The sequence below is a fragment of the Astatotilapia calliptera genome, chromosome 11 (assembly GCF_900246225.1).
Source record: "Astatotilapia calliptera chromosome 11, fAstCal1.2, whole genome shotgun sequence".
NCBI lineage: Eukaryota > Metazoa > Chordata > Actinopteri > Cichliformes > Cichlidae > Astatotilapia > Astatotilapia calliptera.
The window spans coordinates 14,061,892-14,086,367 of record NC_039312.1 but is presented as its reverse complement, the minus strand read 5'-3'; the positions used below and the strand labels follow the sequence as shown (position 1 = coordinate 14,086,367).

The following is a 24,476-nucleotide window of genomic DNA, read 5'->3' as shown; positions in this document are numbered from 1 at the left end:
TCATTCTAAAGATGGCATAAATAAAAAAAAAACTACACTAGTAAAGAGAATAACATGGATCATCTTGTTAGAGTGCAAACCTTGGGTTCTGGCATTCATGTGGAAGTTACTTTGAAAGACACGAAATGAAACGTTGCACAAAAAAGCTCTATTTTCTGAATTCCTAATGTGTTCAAAGATCTACAGAAGGTCTGATCCACCCACAGAATCCAAAGCATGTGCTGGCGCACTCCACAGAACACCCCCAAAAGCTCTTCTCTGATGGGACATGATAAGCAAGTACTAAATACTAAATATAAGCATGGGCTGGAAAGCAAGGCAACTTTCAACCTGGAAAGTGTTAAAATCACAGTTCAGAACAAATTTGCTTTACCATACACCATTTACTTCAGTTTCACAATACATTAAATATTTGAGTTCTTGCTGAAGTTCGGTCACTTACAAAGAAATGAACTGTCTCAAAGTTTTATAGTAGTTTAATTTTAATAGTGTTAATGTTGGTGTGATTGTTCGGTTAGTGGGCGATATCTAAAATGACCAATCAGCCCTTGGTCTAGAGCTCCATGCATTGGGTGAGGATGACCATGAGAAAGGTGGTGGATCAGAACCTTCAGAGCAACCTTGCACATCTGTGTAAGCCTTGTGCATTTGTGTATTTGTGTAGTTGGTATTCCAAACGCTGCTGCCAAGGAGCTGCTTCAAATTTCGTTGAACATCTGATGTTCAATGACGACAAAAGGATTCTGATTTAAATGATTCAGAGATGGCCAGGAAAAAGTGAAACCAAAATCGAGCTCTTTGGCATCAACTCTGAACCACTGCGCTTGGAGGAAGAGAAATTCCGAGTATGATCCAAAGAACATCATCTCCACAGTGAAGCACTGAGGTGGAAACATTATGCTTTGGGGCTGTTTTTCTGCTAAAGGTACAGGACGACTTCACCACATTGGACCAACCCAAGTACTATAATATTTCACAGTAGATGAGAACCTCCTTCTCTCACCTGATTGTAACCTATGATTACTATTCTGAACTAACAAAGAAGTTATCTGCTTGGCTGAATACTACTGTATGGTTAATGATTGTTACTGTGATACAAAACAAGTTAATCTCCCTAAAAGCACGCTGCCATTCAATATTGTTTTTTTCCACTCTGCAAGTGCTGATGATTATGGGAGCTTCTGTTGCCTAAATTTATGTGCCCTCATTAATTACTATTTCATGATATCAGAATTTTTCTAGCATTTTATGAGGTTACATAAACAAGGTGGTGGGAAATCTTATGCTTGCCATCTATTACAGTTGAATTCATCTGAACCAGAGAGCCCTTTGCTGCTGTTCCTGCTGCTCTCTGTGAGTGTGTGCTTGTTTCTTCCAGCCTGTGTGTCTTTAAGAGGAGGAGCCTGACATTTATATTAGTATTTCTGAGCCAGACTATGGGAGGGTATGGAAGAGAAGGGAGGCAAAGGGGTGTGTGTATGTGTGGTGACGCTGGGCTGTGGAATGAAGTTTCGAGCCGTGGAGGGTTCACACACAGCTGAGAGACCAGACAGAGGACCGCACCGGTCTGCCTCACATACATCCAAACACACAGAGGGCTGACCCAAAAGGAAAGAAGAGGAGAAGAAGGAGAAGGAAGGAAGTGCTGGGATGGCCATGTATGAACCTGCCTATCTGCCTCCCAACGCTGAGGAGCAGGACTTCATCCAGGCTTATGAGAACGTCAGGGAGAAGTACAAAGGTGGGAGAGTGCGCTCGTGTTATAGGAATAACAGCATACGCACATCTCTAAGTGATCGTCAAGCATGTGTCTTTGTGTTTGTATCTGTCCCATTCATTTGTCTGACTCAGCACAGGTGGGATGCATGTGCCTGTCTGCTGTGCTTTTAAAATGTGCCGGCTGCCGTGCATGTTTCTGGAGCAGTAGTCCTGCATGCTCCATCTCTTGACTGCTGAGTGTTTTTTATTGATTGCCACACATGTTGGCTGTCACTTTTCCACACTATCTCTGCTGTGTGTTTGTGTGCATTGCAAGAGTGCAGTGGATTTACAGGAGTGCTTCAATCAGTGCTAACAAACAGCCCGCTCTGCTCACCTCTGACCTTGATGTCATTATGAGACTTTATTTTAAAGTCTCGGCACTTTGCCCATTGCAGCCTGCGTCCAGCACAACAGAGGGCATTAACAGGTGCTGCTAAGCAACAGTGAAATTCATTAACGCCCCACAGGAAGAACTTGCTTTTCTTCTCAAATTTTATCCCATTATCTCCCCCTAAGTGTGCTGCATGCCTTGCCTTATGTCTAATATTTCACATGGTTTACTTTATTTGGAAATGTAATGTGTCACAAAGGTTAATCAAACAAAGATCAAGATGAGGAGGATAAATTGAAAAAAAAAACATCCATACAAGAGTCATCTGTCACAACAACACATCTCCACAACTGCTTTCACTTTCTCCACATCAGAGGAAGTCAGCAGCATCCTCCAGGTGCTTTCACTTTAAAAGTTTTCCTTAGCTGCCACTCTTGTCTGCGGCTCATATGTCTGTCTTCTTTCGCTTTTCCTTGCGCTAAATGTTTTTTCCTGTTGTGTGTTTCATCTCCTCTGTTCCAAAGGATCATCAGGAAGAGCAAGAGCTACTCTATAAATATTGCCCCAGTTTTTTCCCCCTTTGCCTCTCTCTTGTTGTGAGAATCTGGCGGCTGTGCTTGTGCTGAATCACCATTGCTCATTTTTCTGTGTATCAGCATGTTTTTCTTTGTCTGGGTCTCTTTGTGTACACGTTCCATATCTTTAAAATAATGCTGCCAAACTTGGCATTGTTAACATCTTTGAACCTTCACTGTATTGATTTTCAATGTCTGTGTAATTACTGTAAACAAATGGAATGAGTGCAGAATACTTCGGCGATGACCGAATACTTTGGCAGTAAGACATCCCGTTGGCCTTCTCCAGTGGGAATTGGTTGCATTTAGCTGGGAATTCAGACAGGTTGGTTTTTGACACAAAACTGCTGCTCTACTGTTATCAAGTCTAAACGTTTTATGGGTTTCGGCAACGCTGTTGCTGAAATAGAGACTGATAAGAATTTGTCTTCAAAGCGTAGTGAACGTGCCACAGGACAGGAGACGCGCTAGAACTTTTTAGCAGTTAAGTTTAGAAAACTATGTCGGAAACACAGACGCTGGACCAGATTTGCCTCATTTGTGCATGGGTCTGTATGTTTCAGTGTGTGTTTGTAATGCTGCTTCTGAACCAGGAGGTAATGGGAAGCAGAAGCTGGCTCTGTGGCAGGTGTTTATGTTCCAGACGTTCCTTTGTGTTCCTACCTCAACAGCGTCTGTGCTCCTTGCAGATCCTGCTCTCCTTATAAAGGCACAAAACTCTCCGACTTTGTCACATTCCTATCTCTGATTTTTTTCATATTGTTTTTAGACATGGATATCTTGCAAATGTAAATAACAATAGCAATTTTTATGCAGAACCTGCAAGGCTTTAGAAAGTACTGTATTGTAGTTCCTATGAATAGAATAGGCTACGTGTCTGTATTGGCTCCATGCGGCATGGTTGGACAGGTTGCGTGTATGTTTGTACCTCCCAGAGCTTAATTATGAAAATTATTAGGTTTGTAAAGCAGTACCCAGCAGTTTTAAAGTCTGTTTCTCACATGCTTATTTGTATCTTTGCAGAACATAGCCACACTGTTCTAAATACCTGTCCCTCTCCATATTCTCTGCATACTGACCCCATTTTGTGTTTAAAGACAAATCAGCCACTTTGTCTTTTTTTCCCCCACAATAATGATTTATTCCCTGCAAGATCTACACTGGATCAAAAGACATGCTAATGTGGATATTTGCTCTATGCATTTTGCAATAGCTCATGCTAAAAGCTTTTTCATGACTGCGGGTGTTTACTTAACATAGAAGGCTGCCTCGTGGCATCTTTAATATGCAACCATGCAAAGAATCATTTGCCTGTGTAATCACTGATACCTTTGAGATACAGCACACGGTTTTCCAGGTGTAGATTTATACCCACCTGGGTGCGGTCAACCTTTTGCTGTTGTATCGTTCTCCTCATTGGCATAACTGATGTTATAGGAAGAAGGAAGTGCTAAGATTGTGTTTGCTGATCATCAATATGTTCGCACTTTCACTGTGAGTATGGCTTAATCGTTTAGCTCAAAGTTCTGCACGATCTCAGCCAACAGACCAGTGCATGATGTCTGTGGGCTGTGCAGCCCTAAAAATGCAAATACCAGCAAGTAGGATTCGTGGGACGATAGATTCATGGAATTAAACAAATCCTTAAAGTGAAGTATGATGGTGTAAAAAGTCTATGGACTGTTTTGTAAGATGCAGTAAACAATTATCTACAAGACTGTCCCACGGATATGGATACACTTCTTTGTGGAATATAAGGTGCATTGAAAATTCACACTCTACAACTCAACCTATATGCAGCATCACAGAGGCTTAGCTAGATTCGTGTGCTTTTTTTTACCCCCAGGAAACCCCTTCACCACTCATTCAGTTGCCATTTTAAGCTAGTGCATGTGTGTTCTGGTTCCATAAGCCGTGGTTCCTCTATCTTTACATGCTGGGTCTATTTTTGCTGGATAGGTTTGCATCTCTGTAAATGAATAGCATGCTTTTGGAGCTCATCCAAAATATGACGTACTGAAACCCGCAGATAGAAATGGTTTAATACTTATCCTGGAGAAGTTGCACTAGGGGTAACACAATGAGGTAGAACCACAGATCTTCCTATCCCCATATACAATTGAATCACCAGTTAACATGAAAAGCATATCTTGTGCTGTGTGAATAACAAAAAAAAACAAAAAACAACCCATGCAGGCACAGGTAGAACATACAGGCCCAACACAGAGAGGCATCAGCTGACCAAGAGATCCAATTGTACCTACTACTAACTCCTAGGAACCTTTGAATCATCTTTCATTTGTTGATAGTACGATAAACATCTCCGGTGGTCCTAATTTACAAAGAATAAGGACTAGAGCATGACACTGGATTTGGGATCAGCCATATTTTCCGAATGGGTTAAAATAAAATTATAGTCTATTAGTCAGTCTGCTCTTTCTAATGTTACTCACTGCTGTCTCCTTGCCTTTTCTGAATTGCAGCTGGTTGGATGGTAAAGGCCTGGCTGTCATCCCACTGTCCTCTAATGCAATTTGTGGCAGCAGCTGATGCCAGTGTTACTAGGCCGCCTGAGTGGGGGATTGCCCTGTGCAAGTCGGGTGGACTTCTGAGGGTGCGCAGCCATGGCTGGCATGCATTTTTGCCCCAGTGGGTGTCCTAGAAGGCCCTGTCCTATGCCCTGCAGGGCTTAAAATAAACCCTAAATATAGCCGTGGCAATGTTCAGTCAACCAATTAAACTGTTATTTTTGGCCAGCTTGATTAGTTGCTATGGGTAATTTAAATTGCAGTTTCTCTTTGGCTGAAAAACATAAAACAGTTGGGAATTATTAAGTAGTACTTTATTTTTGCCATACATATCACGGAGATGACTTTACAGTGCAGACATGCAGCATATGTCTTTATGAATGACTGCAGCAAATTCTATTTCCAGTATGCGTGACGTGAGAAGCAGTATGGGAAGTGGTTTGTGATGAATGAAGTCTTTAAAAAACCAAATGACAAATTGGTGTGTGAGTGTATGTGTTAAGTGTATGTCTGTTTAAAGCCACTGAGTATGTGTTAGTCATTCTTATCTAGCACACACTCACTAATAACTTGTCAGATCTCAAAAGTTTTAAATGACAGTTTCCGTAACATTTTCTCAGCTTGTTTCAGCTGGTTGCCATCTGTTGAGTGCCTTTGAGAAAAGCACTTAACCTACAACAACTAGATATGAGTACAGTTGCTTAGAGGTTCTGTGAGGCTGTTGTTGAGTGTCTGTACTTTTAAATCAACTTCAACTGTAATAGTGTGCTATAAACACATTTACAAGTGCCCACATTTTTCTCGTGTATCTATATATCTATATATATTTTTTAATGCTCTGCAACATTTAGTCAACCTGTGCTATGGTTACACACCTCTTTGCTTAACATTGGTTCACCATTGAGTCCCAGTCATTGATTTTCCTAGAATTCTTTTCATTACAGCCCTGATTTGAAACAAAATGGACAAAACTGGGCAGAATGAGACTCGCCACGTCTTCACTTTAGCTTAATTTTCTCAGTTTTCAGCTGTTGGTTCTGAAATTTGCACAAGAGTAGATACTGATATCTCTGTTTCATTTATGGAGGATTTGCATCTCCTTCAACTGCCAGGTATTATCTCTACACTTAGTCTACAGCCACACCAGCTGCTCTGTGAGACTGTACTAATTACGAGTTCAGGTCACGTTGGATGTTTTGGAAAGGGTAGAGAGATTCTTTTGTAATTTGTTTGGTTGTGCAAGCATTGCAATTAAAACTACTATGCAAAAAAATACTATACTATATATTTAAAGGATATAAAAGGACATTTAAAAATCCTAAACAAGTAAAAAAAATGTTTAACTTAAAATAAATGAATGAAGCATAGCTGTTAGCATGCTAACCTACCAACAGTGTTTGTTTTAAGTTACTGAAATAGTGAATTGACATTTAATAATTAGCACTAAACACAAAGAGCAACTCAAGCAGGAACCTCTAGGGCAAAAACTAAGCAAAAGTACTTCTTTGAATGGCCACTTGAGGCTGCTCCAAAAGCATGTTTAACGACTGGTACAGAAACTAAGCTAGCTAGCAAATGCTAGGTTGGGTTGACGGCAACTCCCCAAGCAATACTCTGTCATATCAATATGTTCACATCCATTGTCCATCATGGCAACAGTTAAAATGCCAAAAAGTCAATATGCTCCTTGCGCTAGCCTTGTGAAGACATCTCCATGGCTACATCTTTTATCGAGCACTGTCATTGTCATTGTCCATATTTCGTTGATCATTTTGAACTAGCTTTATGAAAACTTCGTTCAGTATCAGTTTTTGAGTCATTCATTCAATTCTAGAACAGAATTGAATAGAAATATCCTTCATTTTCCCTCACTGGAGAAATTTAGGTATTCTAGCATCAAAGTGACAGATGGATTCATTTACTCATTCATTCACCCAGCAAGGCACAACTTTGCAGTTCCCAAAGTTAGAATGCTGTCTCACATAATTTAACCTACCTTCTGCCACACATGGACAACTTTTAGAATCTTAAATTACTATGACATCAGTTATATGGTATTCTGGGCTAGCGGTAACATCAAATGTGGGCAATTTATTTTCCTTCTCTTGATGCAGTTGGCTGTCTTTTCACTGGAAACTACTCTGGCTACCACTTCTACAAACAGAAAATGCTGAATTCTTTTTGAAGTCAGCCATACGCAGATGTCAGTGCCAGGTGAAGTGCTTGTGGAAAATAGACCGTTGGTATAAAATCTGTTGATCTGGCTTTTTTTTTATGTGCGTCTGTTTACAAATGTATGACATTTTAGGGCTTTCCTCTAATATCAGTGTAGCCAAATGGAGCCCTTTTAGTGCTTTCAGTTGCCAATTATCCACCAATGAAACCAAAAGGAAAAATCTAGGTCATGGAACTTTACTGTTACTGTATTTCCACCAAATAGCACCACACTCAACCGCAGGGTGTGACATTGTTTAGCATGAGGGTCACAAAGGCCCTTTAGCTAAGCTGCTGTGAGAATTGCTACATTTGGGTGGGTTTTTCCTTTTCTTTTTTTAGTTATTATATTTTTCGTGTGTGTCAGCTTCCTGTTGCTTGGGATAGATCAGCAGTGACACACAACTCAATTGAGAGGTTACTTTGGGGCAGGGCTTGATAAGTAAAACTCTGCTGGGATCCCTTTAGGGCCTTTTAAGGGAGAGAGTGAGAAGCTTCAGAGGGATGTTTCCCCAGTCTGTCGACCTTCCTGTCAAATAGTCAACAGTTTTCCAGAACAGAAGCTGCTGTTCCTTTATGCCTGAATCTCTTGTGTTTTTTGCCTGTCTGTGTTTGTGAAGTAATGAGAGCAGTAAATAGAGAGACAGAAAGGAGAACATTTAAAAGAAAGTATGTTTACAGGAGGCAGGGAGTGCGATTGGATGCTAATATTTACAGCGATACAATGTCATTTGATGTGTTTATTTATGCTGAATGGGATGGATGTTTTGCTTTGTAGAAAATCATTTAGAATGATGTCAGCCTTCATGAACTCTTGGTTGAATTTCTGTGGGTTTGGCAGTCACTTCTGTGAGTAATATTAAAGCTCCACTCACAGTCTGAAAAATAAATGAGATGATTAAGAAACATGAATTCAGTTCAATTATACAGCGCCAAATCACAACAACTATCGCCTGAAGGCACTTTATATTGTAAGGTAGACTACAAACTGTAGGGAACCACAGAGTATTTACACAAACCTCTGGATTGGCTACACTTGAACTGTAAGAGAGAGAGAGAGAGAGTTTCTGTCTATTAATTTGGGTTTTATCTTGAAATTAACTGGTTTCGGTAATCAGGGTAAACTGTAGCTTTGTTTGCACACTATCTAATCATTTAACTTTTATTACTTGGGAAAGAAGAGGGGAATGTCTGGCAAGGCCAGTGACCGTGTAGCCTTGAAATGTTGCATCTGTTAAAGTTTTTGGGACCTTGAAAGTGTCAGCATTCTGACAGACTGGTCTACCCTTGGCTTCAGCTGCAGGTGCATGATATGCACCTAATTTTCTTTTGCTTGTTCTCCAGTTGCACTCATGACTTGTGATTTTATTTTTATACTGTGTAGTATTAATTCACAAGAAAATGATGGCTAAAGCTATAAAATAAAGGCAAAAATTGCAGTAAACTGGAATTTTTTTTGACATCCTAATCATTCAAGGCTCTACAACCATTAATACATTTAGTGTCTCTCCACCTCTCTATAGTGCATGTTTACGGTCTGGTGCAAAAAATGGTTTAGGTTTCTTATTTTTATTATTTATTTTTATTGTCTTCTTGGGAACTGTATTTAAATAATAAATATATATATATAATTTATGAATATAAACTTTACTATTTCATCCAAATATGATGACTTCTTGAGGACTAACTAGGTCACACAGATCTTTCTTGTGGGTCGGATTGAGGTTCACGTGGTACAGAAGGTCACCTGTTGATCAGGTCGGTGAGTCGACATCTGATACACTCAGGGTTCGATATCCTTGGACAAGATACTGAACCCTGACTGGAGTAACAGCGCTGTATGATTGCGTGTGTGAGATTGGGTTAATGAGAAACTTAGGAAGATACATTTTCAGTGCCCAGCTAGAGTAGAAAAGCACTATATGTTAGTAAATCGCCAATCCATAAAAGTTATGCATTAGTAGAATTCTTTGAACAACAGGTGGGTGGCAGCTAGGATGCTAGTTAGTTTCGTGGTTAATTGTACTAACAACCCAGCCAAGAAGTCAGTTATTCAGTTTTAGTGTGTGAAACTGTAATATTTTATTACTCTGACACTTTATTCTATCCAGGTAAAATCTCTTTGTTAAGAGTGACCTGGAAGCAAAGACAAGGGAAAAAACAGCATCCAAATTGGAGTGAAATTTCATTAACACTATATTCTTAGTCCTTTGAAATTGACTTAAACTTCCTAATTGTAACCTCTTCTGTCAGTTTCACGGAGGTGTTTCTTACTGTGACTGCACCTTGCTACCATCTCATCCAAAATATGGTCACTTCTTGTCTAAAATTCAAATGGCAGCAGCAATAGTGCTAAACCTGACGCTCCAAATGAGACTTTGGACGACCTTTAGCTTCAAAAGTTAAAATGACGCCTCTGGATAAATACGTTACATGCATTTGGTCAAAACCCAGTTAGATTCCACCTTTCAAAGTCATTCTCCTCTTTGAATGTCTGACATGCTGAGTCAGACAGATGTGGATGTGCTCAGTGCTGCGCAGCAGTTCAGTAGACGGATGATTGTGGCTTTTAACTGTCCTGATGATCCTATTTAATCTGACATCTTGTTTGCTTTTAGACGACGTGAGATCTGCTTAAACAGCAGATTGAGTGGCAAATGTCAGCTCACTCTGTCTTCTCATATACTGGAGCTCCAGACCTTTCAGCTCACAGCTTACCAGGGTTGGACGGCTTTACTGCTTCTCTTTTTAAACAAATAAGGAGTCCTGTGGTATTAAAGCATTTATAGCTTCTCCATGATTTTTACAAGGACTTTGAAACACATGGTTTTGCGGCTTGAGAGGGAAAAGTCAGTGTGGAAAACACATTTGTGTGGAAAATAATAACGTTCTAACACCTGGGTTGTGTCTGACACAAAGAGACTTTGTCTCTGCTGCTTTATAATGGACGGCAGGGCTGTGAGGCTTTATTAAGTCCAGTATTAGTTTGGGACTGTAGCTTCAAGGCTCCAATGAGCTGTGAAAAACTTAATGAGGAGAACAAAACATCCTGGAGCACTGTGCTGCAGCTTACCTGACACAGTGTTGTGCAAGCATACCGTGGCTACACCATATTGTACACATAGTATAGATGGAAAAATAGCTTTAAAAGCAGAGCCTCCACTTCCAGAGAGAACAGGGAAAACCATCCCTCCCCCTCATTTCCCAGCCTTCTCTGGAAAAAAGAAAGAATGAAACTGGATTTTTTTTTTTGCATAATTGTGCATTTATGTGACAGATTGCTCTCAAACACAAGTGTTTTAGGAACATTTTTCCCTTTCTTTAAGCATTCACTTGGACCTTGTTGCTAGTTCTGTTATGTGTCTTCATTTTGGATGTTACGATTCAGAGCACAGTTACATATTTCACTTCAGGCCCTGAATCCACCTTGTTACTGCAAACGTAGGCTGAAAGAAAGCAGAGAAAAACAGAACTGAAAGCTGAGAGCACACACAGAAACCAAAGTCCCATCTGTTTCACCGTGGTTGGAGTTAACAGAAATCTCTGTGTCCAGTGTGAAGGAGCACTCTGTTGAGGGAAGACAAGAACTTTTTGATAGCCCAGAGCAATTACGTTCACATTGAACTCTTTCCAGATTTTTTCTGAGTAAGTGGAAAAAACTCCTTTTTTTTGCCAAGCAGACTTCAGGCTTATTATGTTCCAAGTGAGTAATAGTAAAAATAGTCCTTAGCACATGATCTGATACCTGTTAATTCATATTACCAAGTAATGATGCTCGTGAGCAATCATTTGTGAATGTGTATAACTTTCCATCATTTCCTGACACTCAAAGGCAGTGAGTTTATTGCTGGTCAGTGGTATTCAGAGCAACTGGAGCTAGATTGTGTGACAGTCACCAACACAAGCCAGGAATGTCATGGCAGGTCACCCCACACAGCTGACAGTGGGGGGAATGTGTCCCACGTGTGCACACACTGTCATTGCACATTAGGTTTCTCACTGATCTTTCCACATGCACACGCTCTCCCTCTGGGACTGCAAGCATACCACAACGAGTAACTCGTTGCATTTTCCTCTGTTAGCGGTTGACTTAATCTCCTCCTGGTCGAAGACACCAAAGATGGAGGAGTGAAGCTTGTTAGCCTTCCACAGTCAGATTCTGTGAGGCTTTGACAGAATATGCAAAAAAACTACCCTAAATGGCAAACTCGACTCCTCCGTTTCACTGAAAAAGGAGCTACACAGACTGGACTTACGTAAAAGGCACGACTTGCTTCATAGATAAAGATGCTTCTCAGATGATAGACTGCTGTAAAACTAAACACGGCCTCTCATGCTTTTGTGTGTCTCCTGCCCGCTGGCTCTCTGAGGGGCGTGTCTGCCCTCCCAGGAAGCACAGGTCAACAGCAACCCTGGAAAAAACTGCCTGTTGTTTGTTTTCTTATCTGAAAGTTCAAATTACTGCCAATTCTGGCCCTCCTGTAGGGCTGTAGCTACACTTTGACACGGCTTAGACGCTCCAGTTGCTCCAGGGCAACTTCGAGCCTGGTGAGGGCTGCGTTTGAAATGTTTGGAAAGTGCATTTGGAATGAGCTCTGTGCGCAATAATTTAGCCTTAGTTAAGTTGTTACAGCTGTTGACATTGTTAAAAGAAGGACTAAAGCCAATTCCATGACCTCCTGCTTACATTATTTATGTTTGGCCTTTACCATCATTCCATGAATTCACAGCTGAAGGCCAAGAGAGATGTGAGAGCACATTAACATAGCCAACTGACATACTGCATATAATGTGCTTAAATTCGTGGTACAGTTGCAGCATTTTAATTCTACTGTCAACTGATAGATCTGATTAATTTCAACTGATTTTGAACTTTACAGTATTACATTTAAAAATTTGTGATAACCTGAATTTCATAGAGGGGGGGGGGGGGGCAACTGACATATGAGGGTGTTTTCAACAGGAAGTGCACTTCACATGCAATCAGAACCAGTGTCCTGTATTGCCAAACAGCACAGAAGGACACATAAATCAAGTTTAAGGAAACTGAATTAACATCTGAAACATAGCCAAGGAACAGTCAGAAGCACTACTTTTTTCTCTGGTCATGAGATCTGCTAAGTTATAGTCATGGTAAAAGGTTGTTGGGGGCCCAAACTACAAGGATTCTCTGTGGCTTCCAGTAGGAGGCAGTGGGCTGCTGGCATCGGTCATGGAATAGAGACAGACTCACTGGTGTCAGTTTTAGGAGAGCTGAAAGCGGCTCTGGACGAATCGATTTAAATCTGTCAGACATGCGGCGAAAGTCCCACCATCCATCCTGGGAAAGGAGCATTACGGGCAGTAGCCAGAGAGATGCCTCAAGCAGAAACTCCCTGTCATGTGTGGTGAAGACAGAAAAAGATGATGAGGCACTCTGAGAGTGTGGGAGAGCAGCAGGACAGGAAGGAGAGAGACAAAGTGCTGAAAGACAAATCAGTTTTCACAAGCAGAAATTAAGAGGCAGATAAAGTAGAGGGTAAGGGGAGAGGAGGATTGGATTCTCTCTCCTCTCACTAAGCATCGATCAGTTGTGGTTGGGTTCACGCTTGGCAGCAATTTGTTTAGATGAAGCGGCGTGTAAGGTGGGACCTGTTGTTGCAGCAGGCCTCTGGTTTTAATTTTTGGCCTTTAAAAAGGCTGTTTCTGCCAATTCACCGACATGATGCATGAGCCAGTTTATACTCACATTGTTTGGAGAGAAACATATGTGTCACGGTATTAATATCCTAGAGCTAGATATTGTTTCCCCCACTGTTGCTTCTCTGCTTATGTTGGCTGACTGCATCATGGCTTTACAGAGTAAGCACAGCCCCTGGTGGATCATTGTTCTCATAACAACAGACCTGATGATCAAAAAAGCTGACAAATGGACTTTTAAGGAAATCCCCAAGGATTTTAAAAAAAGCTTTGGGTTGACATCAGGAACAGTAGCTGAAATAGCGGAGATTGTATTCCAGAGTGGAGATCAGTGTGTGGATTCCAGGCTTTGGATTAATGTCCTCTGTCTCAATAGCTGATGGGTTCGTTTAAACAAAGCTAAAATGACTGCATCGCTCCAGTGACGCTACTTAGTCCAGTTCCAGCATAGTGAATCTCAGTGGAAGCCAGTGAGTCAGAGCGTGGGTGGGGTGGAGTGGGGGGGCAGGGGGAGACCTTTGGGGACCCATTTTGCTCCATGTCAACCACTTATACTTTTTCATTTAAATGACTCCCTCTTTTCCTCCTTTCTGTAAATAGAATGTGACTCAGAGATAACGTTCTTGTGCTCGCCTCTCCATCAATCATATTTCCAAATCTCAAGAAGGTAGAAAATTATAAAGGGAGCCACCTGCTGCAGCCGAAGGTCCACACGAGAGCTGATCTCTGGTCTTTAGCTGCCTTGTTTTTAAGGTCGTGTTGTCTCAATTCTTAGAATTCCTCAGGAGTCTTGTGTGTAGCAGTATGGTAGGAAAAATCACCCTCCCTGAAGACATTTGCAGGCTGCTTGCTGTTTGCCTGTCAACATTAATGATAAAAAGAAAACCTCCCGTATATGCATTTTCCTGCGTTATATACATAGCCTGTGAAATCACAAAAAAATAATGATGAGATGGTTTTTAATCAAATTAAAATAACAGGAAACTTGTGATAAACTATGGAAAACAAAATCTGCTGAGATCACACTGGCACTGTTGACAGGCTGTGTTTTGTCAGGTTCAGTCCATTGGCTTAACTATTTTATCACAGACAAACACGCGGGTGATCTCTCTTGATGGGGAGCCCGGTCTCCTGCTGACTGCTGCCTTGTGCTCTAAGCCGGTACATTGGGCCGGAGGTCTGAGTGGCTGGGTGACCTCAGACAGTAGGAATGTTTTGTCTGGACTGTCCACAGCAGGGCTACCGGTCTGATGTCGGTGGAGCAGCAGAGCTGAGAGCCAGCGGGACTTTGAAACACTCAAAGGGTGAAAGTATCAAAAATTGTGGTTGGTTAGAGGAGGATTAGATCTGCCTAATTTTCACCAATACTTCTTAGCCAACAGGCTTCAGTTCATCTCAGAATGGTCAAAACATACCTTCTTAGATGAGCCCTGGCTAGATGTTGAACAGGCACTATGCAAGGATCTAGAGATTTCAGACCTACCATTTATTAGCTCAAACATCAAAAGACATGAATGCTTTAAAAGTATCAACATCAGCTTTTCTCTAACAGCATGGTGGGAGTTTCTAAAAATAACGGAGTCTTCATTAATCCCATGCAAACGTACACCTATCTGGAATAACCCTGACATATTACAAAACAATAATATGATTAATTTCCCAGAATGGAGTTGTAAAGGAATTAAATACTTAGAACATATATTAGAGGGAACAGAATTTATTCCATTTGACAGACTAGTTGCACAATATGGGATCAACAAGAAAAGATTTTTAGAATATCAACAAATTAAATCCATAGTAAAAAAGAAATTTAACCTCAGTCAAGTTGAATTACAAACACCACCAAGTGCGGCACATTTCCTTACTCTTAAATCCCCCAAATTATTATCTAAAATATACAGAACACTTTCTAAATTAGATGAATCAATATCCCTTCCTATTGCAAAGTGGGAAGCAGATTTATCAGTCAGCTTAGACCAAAACTTCTGGTCTCAGGTATGCTTAAAAACCTTTAAATTGATTAAAAATCCCAGTCTGCAATTAATACAATACAAAATACTACATAGAGTGCACTATACAGGTCATCGGATGTTCAAGATGGGCTTTACATCTTCCAACAACTGCTCACACTGTCAGGGCAATACACCAGACAATTACATTCACGCTCTTTGGTTCTGTCCACCAGTGCAGAAGTTTTGGCGCGAGATATGTGAAGACTTATCGAAGTGTCTGAAATGTAACATTCCAACTTCCCCCTTAGTGTGTTTGTTGGGCAGCTTAGATAATGTCACTTCAGAAAAGAATATCGCCCATATGGTTTTCACTGCCCTATGCATAGCCAAGAAAACAGTCCTCATGAACTGGAAAAATAAAAATAATCTTAATTCTAACCAATATAGAAATTATCTATTAGATTACATTAGTCTTGATACAGCCTCTGCCACCACATCAGATCAATTGCTCTGGGCTCCTTTGATCAGCTCCATCACCTAGTGGGGGTGGGGGGTCATAGTTTGGTCCCGCCTTCACTGTTGTGATTGGTGTGGGGGTAGGGACAGGCTTAGGGCGTCGGGGGGTTCCCCGGAGGCATCTTCCTTGGGGGGCTCAACCCGGGGTAGCGGTCATGTCCGGTTGGGGGCTCTTTTGGCTCTCGGGTGACTGTTTCCTCGTGGCTGCGTGCAGCGGGGCTAGGGGAGGGTCTGTGCTGACGGACGTGGGTTACTGACCTGGTAGCCTGTCTGCCCCTGGGTGGGTCCGGGATGGGCGTGAGGTTCTGGGGGCGCTCCGTCTCTGGGCTGGGGCCCGGGCCGGGCCTCGGGGCCTTGGGTCTTGTTTTGTGTGTTGCCGGGGTTGTGGGCGGGTGGGTGCATGGGGGCCCATCCCTGGCGCAGGGTGCCGCCGGTGCGTCGAGCCGCCTGGGGGACTCTTCAACAGGTGGGGGAGATTGTCACACCTTGCAGGAGCTTTCCTCTCCTCAGGAACTCTCTGCAGGAGGGGGAGATACAGGAGAGGTGGAGGAAGATCTCAGCCTGGGCGTCTATTGTCTCATGTAGTCTGGAAGATGAGTGGATGGTGGGGTGGGTGCAGTTTTCTCTGTGGTGGGGTTGGGTGGACTGTCCCGGGCTCTGTGGGGCCGGGGAGCGCTGCTGCGCTGGGCCCCGGTCTGGATGGGCCTGGGCCCCCTTTCCCTGGCGGGTCGCGGAGTATGGGAGTGCCTACTGGGGTCAGCGGGGGAGCTGACCCCAGGGAGGGGTCACCTGCCCCTCCCTTCCTTCCCTCCCCATCTCCAGTTGCCTCCCTCTTCCCGCTCCACCACAACCACCCACACATGCAGGGCCTTGGAGTAGGGGTATGTCACCAGGGTGCACCTATGTCACCCCTGGCGTCGTTGCCCATCTCTCAATTTTGAATACACGTAGACATTGAGGGCTAGCAGGAGGGACCATGCGCTTACCTGCTGCTCTCTGGCAGGTAGCTCCATGCCCTCCTGGGTTTTAATTGCACCTTAGAACACACATGCATCAACACTACAATGAGCGGGTGGAGGGAGGTTTGGAGTCTTCTCTCACCCCCGTTCTCTGCGGCCTGCTGGAGCGGGGGGGGCTAGGAGGAGTTGGCCGTCCGACTGCGGTCTGGAGTGTGGGGCCTCCCTGCTGCTGCGGAGTCGGGGCGGTCTGCCTCCCCCCACCGCAGGGAAAAGGGTAACACCACCTGGGTCTGGGTGCAGTTCCCCCCTCCAGGGGCAAGGGTACCTAGACCCGGTTTGTAGAGTACGCTTGGGGAGTGTGATCGTGTGTACAGCGTCTCTTTATGTCTGTCTCCACGTTGGTTGAGTGTGGAGTAAGTGCATATGAGAGCATGAGGGTGGGAATGGATGTTTGTGTCTGTGTGTGCCTGTATGTCTGTGTCTATATGTCAGGTTGGGTATCAGACGCCACCTCTCTGGGGACATCTCAGGCCCTCCAAGGTTTGGAGGCCTATCTCCACCCACCACCACTTCCCCTGCCAGTGGCGGACTCCCTCAGGTGTCGGTGCGTTGGTGGTTCTTTGTGTCTGGGGGTGGGTGTCCGGGTACACACCGGCTCACTCCTTGGCGGCCGCTTATTGGGGCCTGGAGCCTGGGGCTCGCTCGGGCCACTTTGGAGGTGGGGTGCCCCCGGCCTCTCGGCCTGGGGCTCGGTCACTCAGGCACAGCTGGCTGCCGGCGGAGCTCACGGGCGCGTCACTGCAACGCCCCCTGGCTTCTGCTCCGCGGCTGCTGAGCGAGCCCTCATCTGGGACTCTCCTCAGCTCTTACTGGGACAGTGGCGCGGCTGCCCCTCTGTTGGTCTTCCTTGGTCTCTTGTGTTCTGGGGGCCTCTGGATGTCTGGAGTTTTGATCTCCTCCATACCTGCTTCATACCCTGGAGGACGGGGCTGTGGCCCCCCCACACTCCCTAGCAGATCGTTACATGGAGAAACCTTTGGAATGCAAGCATGCTGATCCACACAGGTATGCACACGGGTGTACACACGGGTATTCACAGACGCGGACTACAGCTTTCTTTGCTGCTGCCTCAAAGCACATTGTGCGCTGTCTATCTTGCGTGCTGCACAATATCGTTTATTATTTAGTATCTACTGATATCTACTGCTAGCTAGTTTATTGTGATGGTGCCATTTTTTTTATTATGTTGCTCTTTGTTGTTTGCTTTCTCTTCTGTTTTTTTTCTCCATACAGGTGACCCAGGTGTTTTGTTTTTTTTGTTTGTTTTTTTTTTCTTCCTTCCCCCCCTTCTCATCGTCTCTTCTCCCCTTTGGTTTTCTTTCTCTCCCTCTCTTTCTTTCATTCTTTCTCCCTGTCCTATCCCCCAGTCATGTCTGTCCCGTTTGTAGCAACTGAAAATAAAATAAATTCATAATTATAATAAAGGTCAATCAAATGGACCAATATGGCAAGGCCATGATGATCCACTTGGTAAAATAAATCCGCTTGGCATCTTTCTTGGCCTTAACACAACAATTCTGATGGCTAAAGATCCAAACGGGACACAAACAAAGAAAAAAAAATTGTGGTTGGTAAAGTTGTATGGAACAATAAGAGGCCACATAGGAAATAAACAAACTATCAAAGTGGTATCACTGAAAAACAGCTGTCCACGTGCTGCTTTGTAGCCACACAGTTGCACCTAATTTTGTTGCTGAGAAACAAGTGTTTGCTTAACCTGATCAGCAATGAAATTTCAACTGCATCACTACAGGGGAGGCAAAGCTGTCTGTTGTGTTTTTGTAGCTTATTGCTCATGGAGCAAGCACAAAAGTCTTTACCTATAGTAAACATTTATGTAGCACAATCAAATGTAATCCTATTGGTTCAGAGGAAATATTTTCCATTAGTGATCATTCGAGGTGACTTTGGTCTATATGAGATTTTCAGGATACTGAAAACATTAAATGTATAGCAGAAATGTCATGGCAGAAAAAAGTAATATTTATGAGGTCTTTGGACAGGATCATCTTTATCATCTTCATGAGAACTTTTATGACCTCAGAAATGAAAATATTTTGAAAGCTCGGGGTTATGAATGTTTTCAGAAATAGCAGAAGCCACTGAAGCTAATTTTTCAAAGGATGAAAAATTGAAAAAAAAAAAACCAACCAACAACATAAAAATGAACATTTCAGTCCTGAAAGCTTCTTTTGGCTGTTCCCTTATTTACAAGAACATTTGATTTGGCAGATTGCCCTTCCTAATAGAGCACACAAGGAATTTCAGTATATATAAAGGTAGATAATGCCCTATCATTTATGTGACTTTGGGGCCAGAGTTGTTTGTCTTACAGCATCATCTGTGGCAAAGTAACTTTGGCTGTAGTTGTAGTTTGAGACAAATATGTCGTGTGATGCCTGGTCCAGCAGCAGAGGTGATCCAGCGTAACACCAACGACTTGCCTTCCATGACATCTATCACAAGATCCATTTGAAGGCAGCTTTACACAACTTTTTATGACCACAATGGCCAGTCTGTGTGTGTCTGTGTGATGTGATATGATTTATTGTTTGACCAGTCTCAGAGTGTCAGCAGTTACTTGACCAAAAGCTATTTAAAAGCAACTGTATTGTATTACTATTACTGTGGTCTTAAGTAGTTCTTTAAATCGTTGTCTCCAGCTCTTCTGAAAAAGGAAAGGTTTAAAGGCAGCAGAAGTAATCTGGAAGGCATGCATTGCAATGATAAACTCATCACAGATGGACAGATAAAGCCAACAAGTGACTGTGACTGTTAGCGAAAGGTCAAGAGAAATTTCCCTTACCAGGCCTTGACAAATAAATCTTAGCAATTTACAGGCTGTCCTGTGGCTAATAAATGCTCGTGTAGCTTGGCAGGATACTTCTAAAGCCAGAGCAGCACAAACTGAACAGGAGCTCTGCCTAGACATTACAAAAGCCCTGCTCCTCATAACTCTCATTCCTTTTCGAAACGAGTTATGAAACACTGCTAGGGGCTGAGAGATTCATCCCTGTGTAACCTTGAAAAGCTGAAGAGTGTGCGTTTGACATTGTAGCCTGTATTTGTTCTAGTTTGTAACCGCATGAGCAGCTGCAGGCCTTTTTTCTTTTTTTACATTTCTCTAAAATATTTGAAAATATAACATAGGAAACTGCACTGATCCAAATGCCAGGAACTAAATACTTAACAGGATTTTAAGATGCTTGAACCTCTGAACAGTATGTGTTTTATGCTTTTATGTATTGTATTTAGTTAAAGTTCAAAGCAGGTATTTCTTAGACAACAGCCTTAGACAATGTTTTCTAGATTTAATATAACAAAATTTTCAACCTGACTACAAACCTCTGGCTCATTTTTAATCATACTGGTAACACACAAACACTTTTTGCTCATTTTCTGGTTTATTTTCTGAACTTAATCAAGATTATGTTCTGACTTAAAATATTGTAGCTAAGCTTAAATGCAGGCAGCATGGCGTGGAGGTGTAGACATTAGTCTAAGAAATATGCTTTCTCTTAGAATTTTAGGACAAATGTGTAGTTACTGCTAGTAGTTAGCTTACTTTGATTAGATGTGGATCTGACATCTTCACAGTGATGGTGAGGTTTCAAACTAAGAAAAGAACTTCATGTATTCTCATCTGTCTAGAAATACAACATATTTTGATTCTGGCTAGCACGTCCTTTTTTTTTTTGCTCCTACTTGTACTAAGCTAACTATCCTGATGTTGTGTCTGTCACCAAGAGTTTGCCAAAACTATGAAGCCGAGTATTATGAAACTTATTGGAGGAAGAACCTATAAAATGTTGGTGTGAATACCAATCACCTCTTGTACTCTTACTCTTACTCTTAGAGTATCTTCGTTCCTTTCGTATTGTCACAATGTGTGCAATATTTATGTTTAACTTTAATGTTACTTGTTTTAAAAACTAAAGGTTTCATAACTGTAACAAATAACTCTTTCGCAGCTTATTTGAGTGCAGCTGTGGATTAATTTAATCCATATTAACTTTGACATGGTTGCCCATTGCAACTAGTGCAAAAACAGGCTGCACTGATGAGCTGGGTCATGCTCATCGGTGCAGCCTGACTCAGTCTGACTAGGACGTATTGACTGTTTGCTGTTTATAAATTAGACTGCAAACCTCTCTGTGGATAATTGCAGTGACTCTGAGCTGGACCTCCAGCCAGGTGACCAGTGCAATCACCTTCTTGTGCCCTGGAAGTTGGAGGTATTGCACATTTGACCTCTTGCTGACCAGCTGATCACAGCAACTACTTGCAGTCAGTCACCAAATGTAAAAAAACAACAAAACAAAATCCCTGTTAATCTCATTGACAGAAGCATAGCAAAGCATATACTGTGCCTTTCTGTGTGGAGTTTCCCTGGTCTTCGTCAGAACCCCATCAAGGATCTACTGCACCTTTCATTGTGTCAGCTGGAATATATTCTAGCCCACCCACAACCATAAGTTGTATAAGTGGTTAAGAAAAAAGATGAATAGGTGGAAAGCTGATTGGTGTATTAGTATGTATACCTAGAAGTATAGGGTCTTCTGTTTAAAGGTCCTTGTAAACATCCTTCAGTTGCAATGCCTGGCTTTTCTTAAGGGAACATGTCATAGTCACAAGTGATGGGAGTGGAAAGAGTTTGATGGGCACAGATCCAGAGCGCTACTGATGTCAGCCAAAGCAAGCAGTCAAACACTTTATACGCAAGAAACACTCAGCTGTGCCCTTCTGTAAATTCACAAAACATGCTTGCATGGGTCTTTTTTCTTGTAAGACAAGTATGGAAACAAATTCTCTAGAAGTACTCCGAAATCTCCTTCAACTGCTTCCAAGAGCTGCACACTCTTGAACACACTCTGAAAAAACACACACACTCGAATATACACAGATGATTGAATTCTCCTTGACAGTAAAGAACAGCAAGACTCCCATTTCCCCTGCTGCCAAAAATGTGTCAGTCATTTCCTCCAGACGTCCTTTATTATGTGCAAGAGGCCATACAAGAGCTGAATCAAATAATAGCACTGCAACAAGGCCACCCACTGTCTGAGCGGAGATGGAGGCTAACTGATTACTAGTGGGTGGATTGATTTGCCATCATTTATTTTGTTTAATTTCTCTTTGGTAAACGCCAGTCCATTTCCTGTGGCTTTTACCACAGCCTGTTCTACTGGGTATCGGCAGGGCTTCTTTAGTAGTTGATGTTTAAGCTTACGACAGAAGTCAATGCGGTTTATTGACTAAGGATTGCTATTGATTTAGTCGCATGAGGCACTGATTATGTAGTGACTTAGCCAAGTTAGTCTCTCATCAGTTTCATTCTGATATTAAAGCTTTTCAGCAGATTTTAGGAAGTTATTAATACTGTGAGTTCATTATGTTTGGGGAAGTAGATGTTTGATTTGGGACATAGCACTGGGAGTGTCTTTTGCTTTTTGTTTTCCTCAATTTGGCAGACTAGCAGCTGTTATTTTTTGCTTGTGCTGTGTCTCTGTTGCTTGTGCCCACTGAAGGAGAAAACACAGGTTTATTGCATTTTTAGAGTGCCTGCAGATATGAAATAGCACATCCAGTAATCATTCCTCTTCCTGTGGTGCAAGCTTTAGCATGCTGGGCAAACAACTTCAGTTTACATGGATAAGGTAGCCAGGATTTGTATTTGTTTTTTATAAATTGGGCAGTTTTGAAAGCACTTCAGCTATTTCATTTTTTTCCTAGCCTAGCTTGTCATACTGGGAGGGCTCTGTTTTTTTTCTTACTTTACAAATTAGATTAGAGTTTTAATGTACTTAGCTAATCAAATACATTTTCTTTAAGGTAAACAGGTATGAAAGAGCAAATTTTGCTAATGGGGACCTACACTCAGGGTACGTGAAAGTCTTTACCCTAGCACAGGGCTCAGCAACCTTTAACACCCAAAGAGCCATTTGGACCTGGTTTCCACGCAAAAGAAAACTCTGGGAGCCGCAAATACTTTTTGACATCTAAAATGAAGATAACACTGTATACGTTGTTTTTTACCTTTATGCTTTGTGTGAACAACTAAGGTGTGTTGCTTATGAAATCCATGAAGTGCTACAGAGAAAATTACATTTGATTTATGTAATTAACACATTTTGAACTCTTAAAGAAATATAACAAAAGGAACTAAAATGATCCATGTAGCAAACAAAAACTGCTGTGAGCCACCACCCTTATATCGCCTTTGGGCTTTTTGGAGCCTTGACCTGGCTTTTAAAAATAATTGGAAAAAAGCACTATGCTGCTAAAAAGAAAAAAATATTTACAAAATTCTGCCTAAATATGTATTTTACCTGGTTAATGTGTGTGGCGGGGCGTGGCCTGCAGCGCTGCTGCAGGTGAGGCGGACGTACCTGAGCGCACCCGCAATCACGCCTCGCCGCCTTAACGTCTGTGCCATCTATGCTGTTGTGTTGGTGTGTGTCGGGCTGTGAGCTGAAAAGCTACAGCCGGCTGTATGCGTACAGCAACTGTGTGTGAAAAGTGGTAGATGCTGAAAAGCATGTTCATGGAAACATCGTCGGGTCTGCCGTGATATGTTTACAATGGGACTTCTGCTCCTGAACCTCTGCGCACAGCGTCTGCAAATCGGGGCTATACGGAGTCACTTTCATCTTTACGCAGGACTGTAAGCTGTCATCTGTGAGGCGTGAGCGGTGTTTGTTTTTAACATAGTTCACGGTGGAGAATAGCTGCTGACATAATGTGGATCCGAAGTGCCATAATTGGCCTACTTGGGGTTGAAAGTCTCGATATATGCATGGCGTTTCGGCGGGTATACCGGCTTCCGCGAGTGTGACGCTTATTTTGAGTGATGAAAAAAATTATAGAATATATATTTTTTTGTATTTCAATATCACAATAATCTTCCAATTTAGAACTACAAGTTAAAAAAGAACTAATATAAATAAAATACACTTCAGCTAAATACTTCTAATTTATTTTCACAAACCAATAAGGACTAAAGAGCTGCATGTGGCTCCGGAGCCGCAGGTTGCCGACCCCTGCCCTAGAAGGAGTTTTTCAGAAGACCGTATAAAAGATGGACGTAGTTACCACAATTTCACCCATTGGTTTTAGGAGCTTCGGTGTTTTAGTTGCTGTCAAGTCAGTTTTTTGGAGCCGGAAATATCTGGACAAGAGGGTGGAGTGCAAAGTTATCCGCTAACGCTAGCTAGCTTAGTTAGCAGCTACATCCACAAACTGTAAAGGTGCCACGGACACACATGTCTGCTGGCTGGGGCTAAGAAACAAAATAAAATATTAAAATTTCCCTCACAAACTTCTTGGATGACCATCTTTACAGTAATTGCTATATATAGGTTTGCATGTATACATACTTCATCTCCTCCTTAAAGGGTTGGACAATCTAAATGAAACTTTGCATGAACATATCACACATTTAACTATTATTGGTTAAATAATACGATTTTACAAAAGATTTATTAGAAATCCCAATTCCCATGATATGCGTTAATCCAGATCATAAAAGGTATAAAAAAAACTTTCGATAGGGACCAAAACTGTTTGGGTTTTTTTGGTTTTTTTGTACCAGCGTCTAAAATATGCTTTTTCATCTTTTTTTATGCTGTGAAGCTTAACATGGGAGTGGGTGGGGATTGACTCTCCTTTGAAGCCAGCCTTTTGTGGCCCCTGCAGTCTGTTAGCGTTTCCTGCAATGGCCTCATTTTATTTTAGCTCCGGAAATTGTTCCTTAATAAACAATAACAACTATTTTCTAACATGACTGTTTTTGACTGCCCCCTGGTGATTAAAAAAGAAGAAGTTTACTCACAGTCACAGTAATTTTAGTAGTTTTTGGTGACTTAAAATTCCAGATTTATGTTTCTTTGTTCTGCTAAAAT

At 42.1% G+C, this 24,476-nt stretch overlaps 1 protein-coding gene across 3 annotated transcripts in view; it reads left to right on the top strand.

The window, feature by feature from the left end:
• plecb (plectin b) overlaps nt 1–24,476 on the top strand; it is a 130,323-nt gene that overhangs the window by 18,289 nt on the left and 87,558 nt on the right. The window contains exon 1 of one of the 3 annotated variants that reach the window (XM_026183397.1): nt 1,407–1,741. The exons of the other annotated variants lie outside the window; for them this stretch is intronic. Coding sequence (XP_026039182.1) covers nt 1,651–1,741 — 91 coding nt within the window. The 5' untranslated portion in view covers nt 1,407–1,650. Of the gene's footprint in view, nt 1–1,406; nt 1,742–24,476 lie in introns of those variants that run through there. 3 annotated transcript variants of the gene reach the window in all.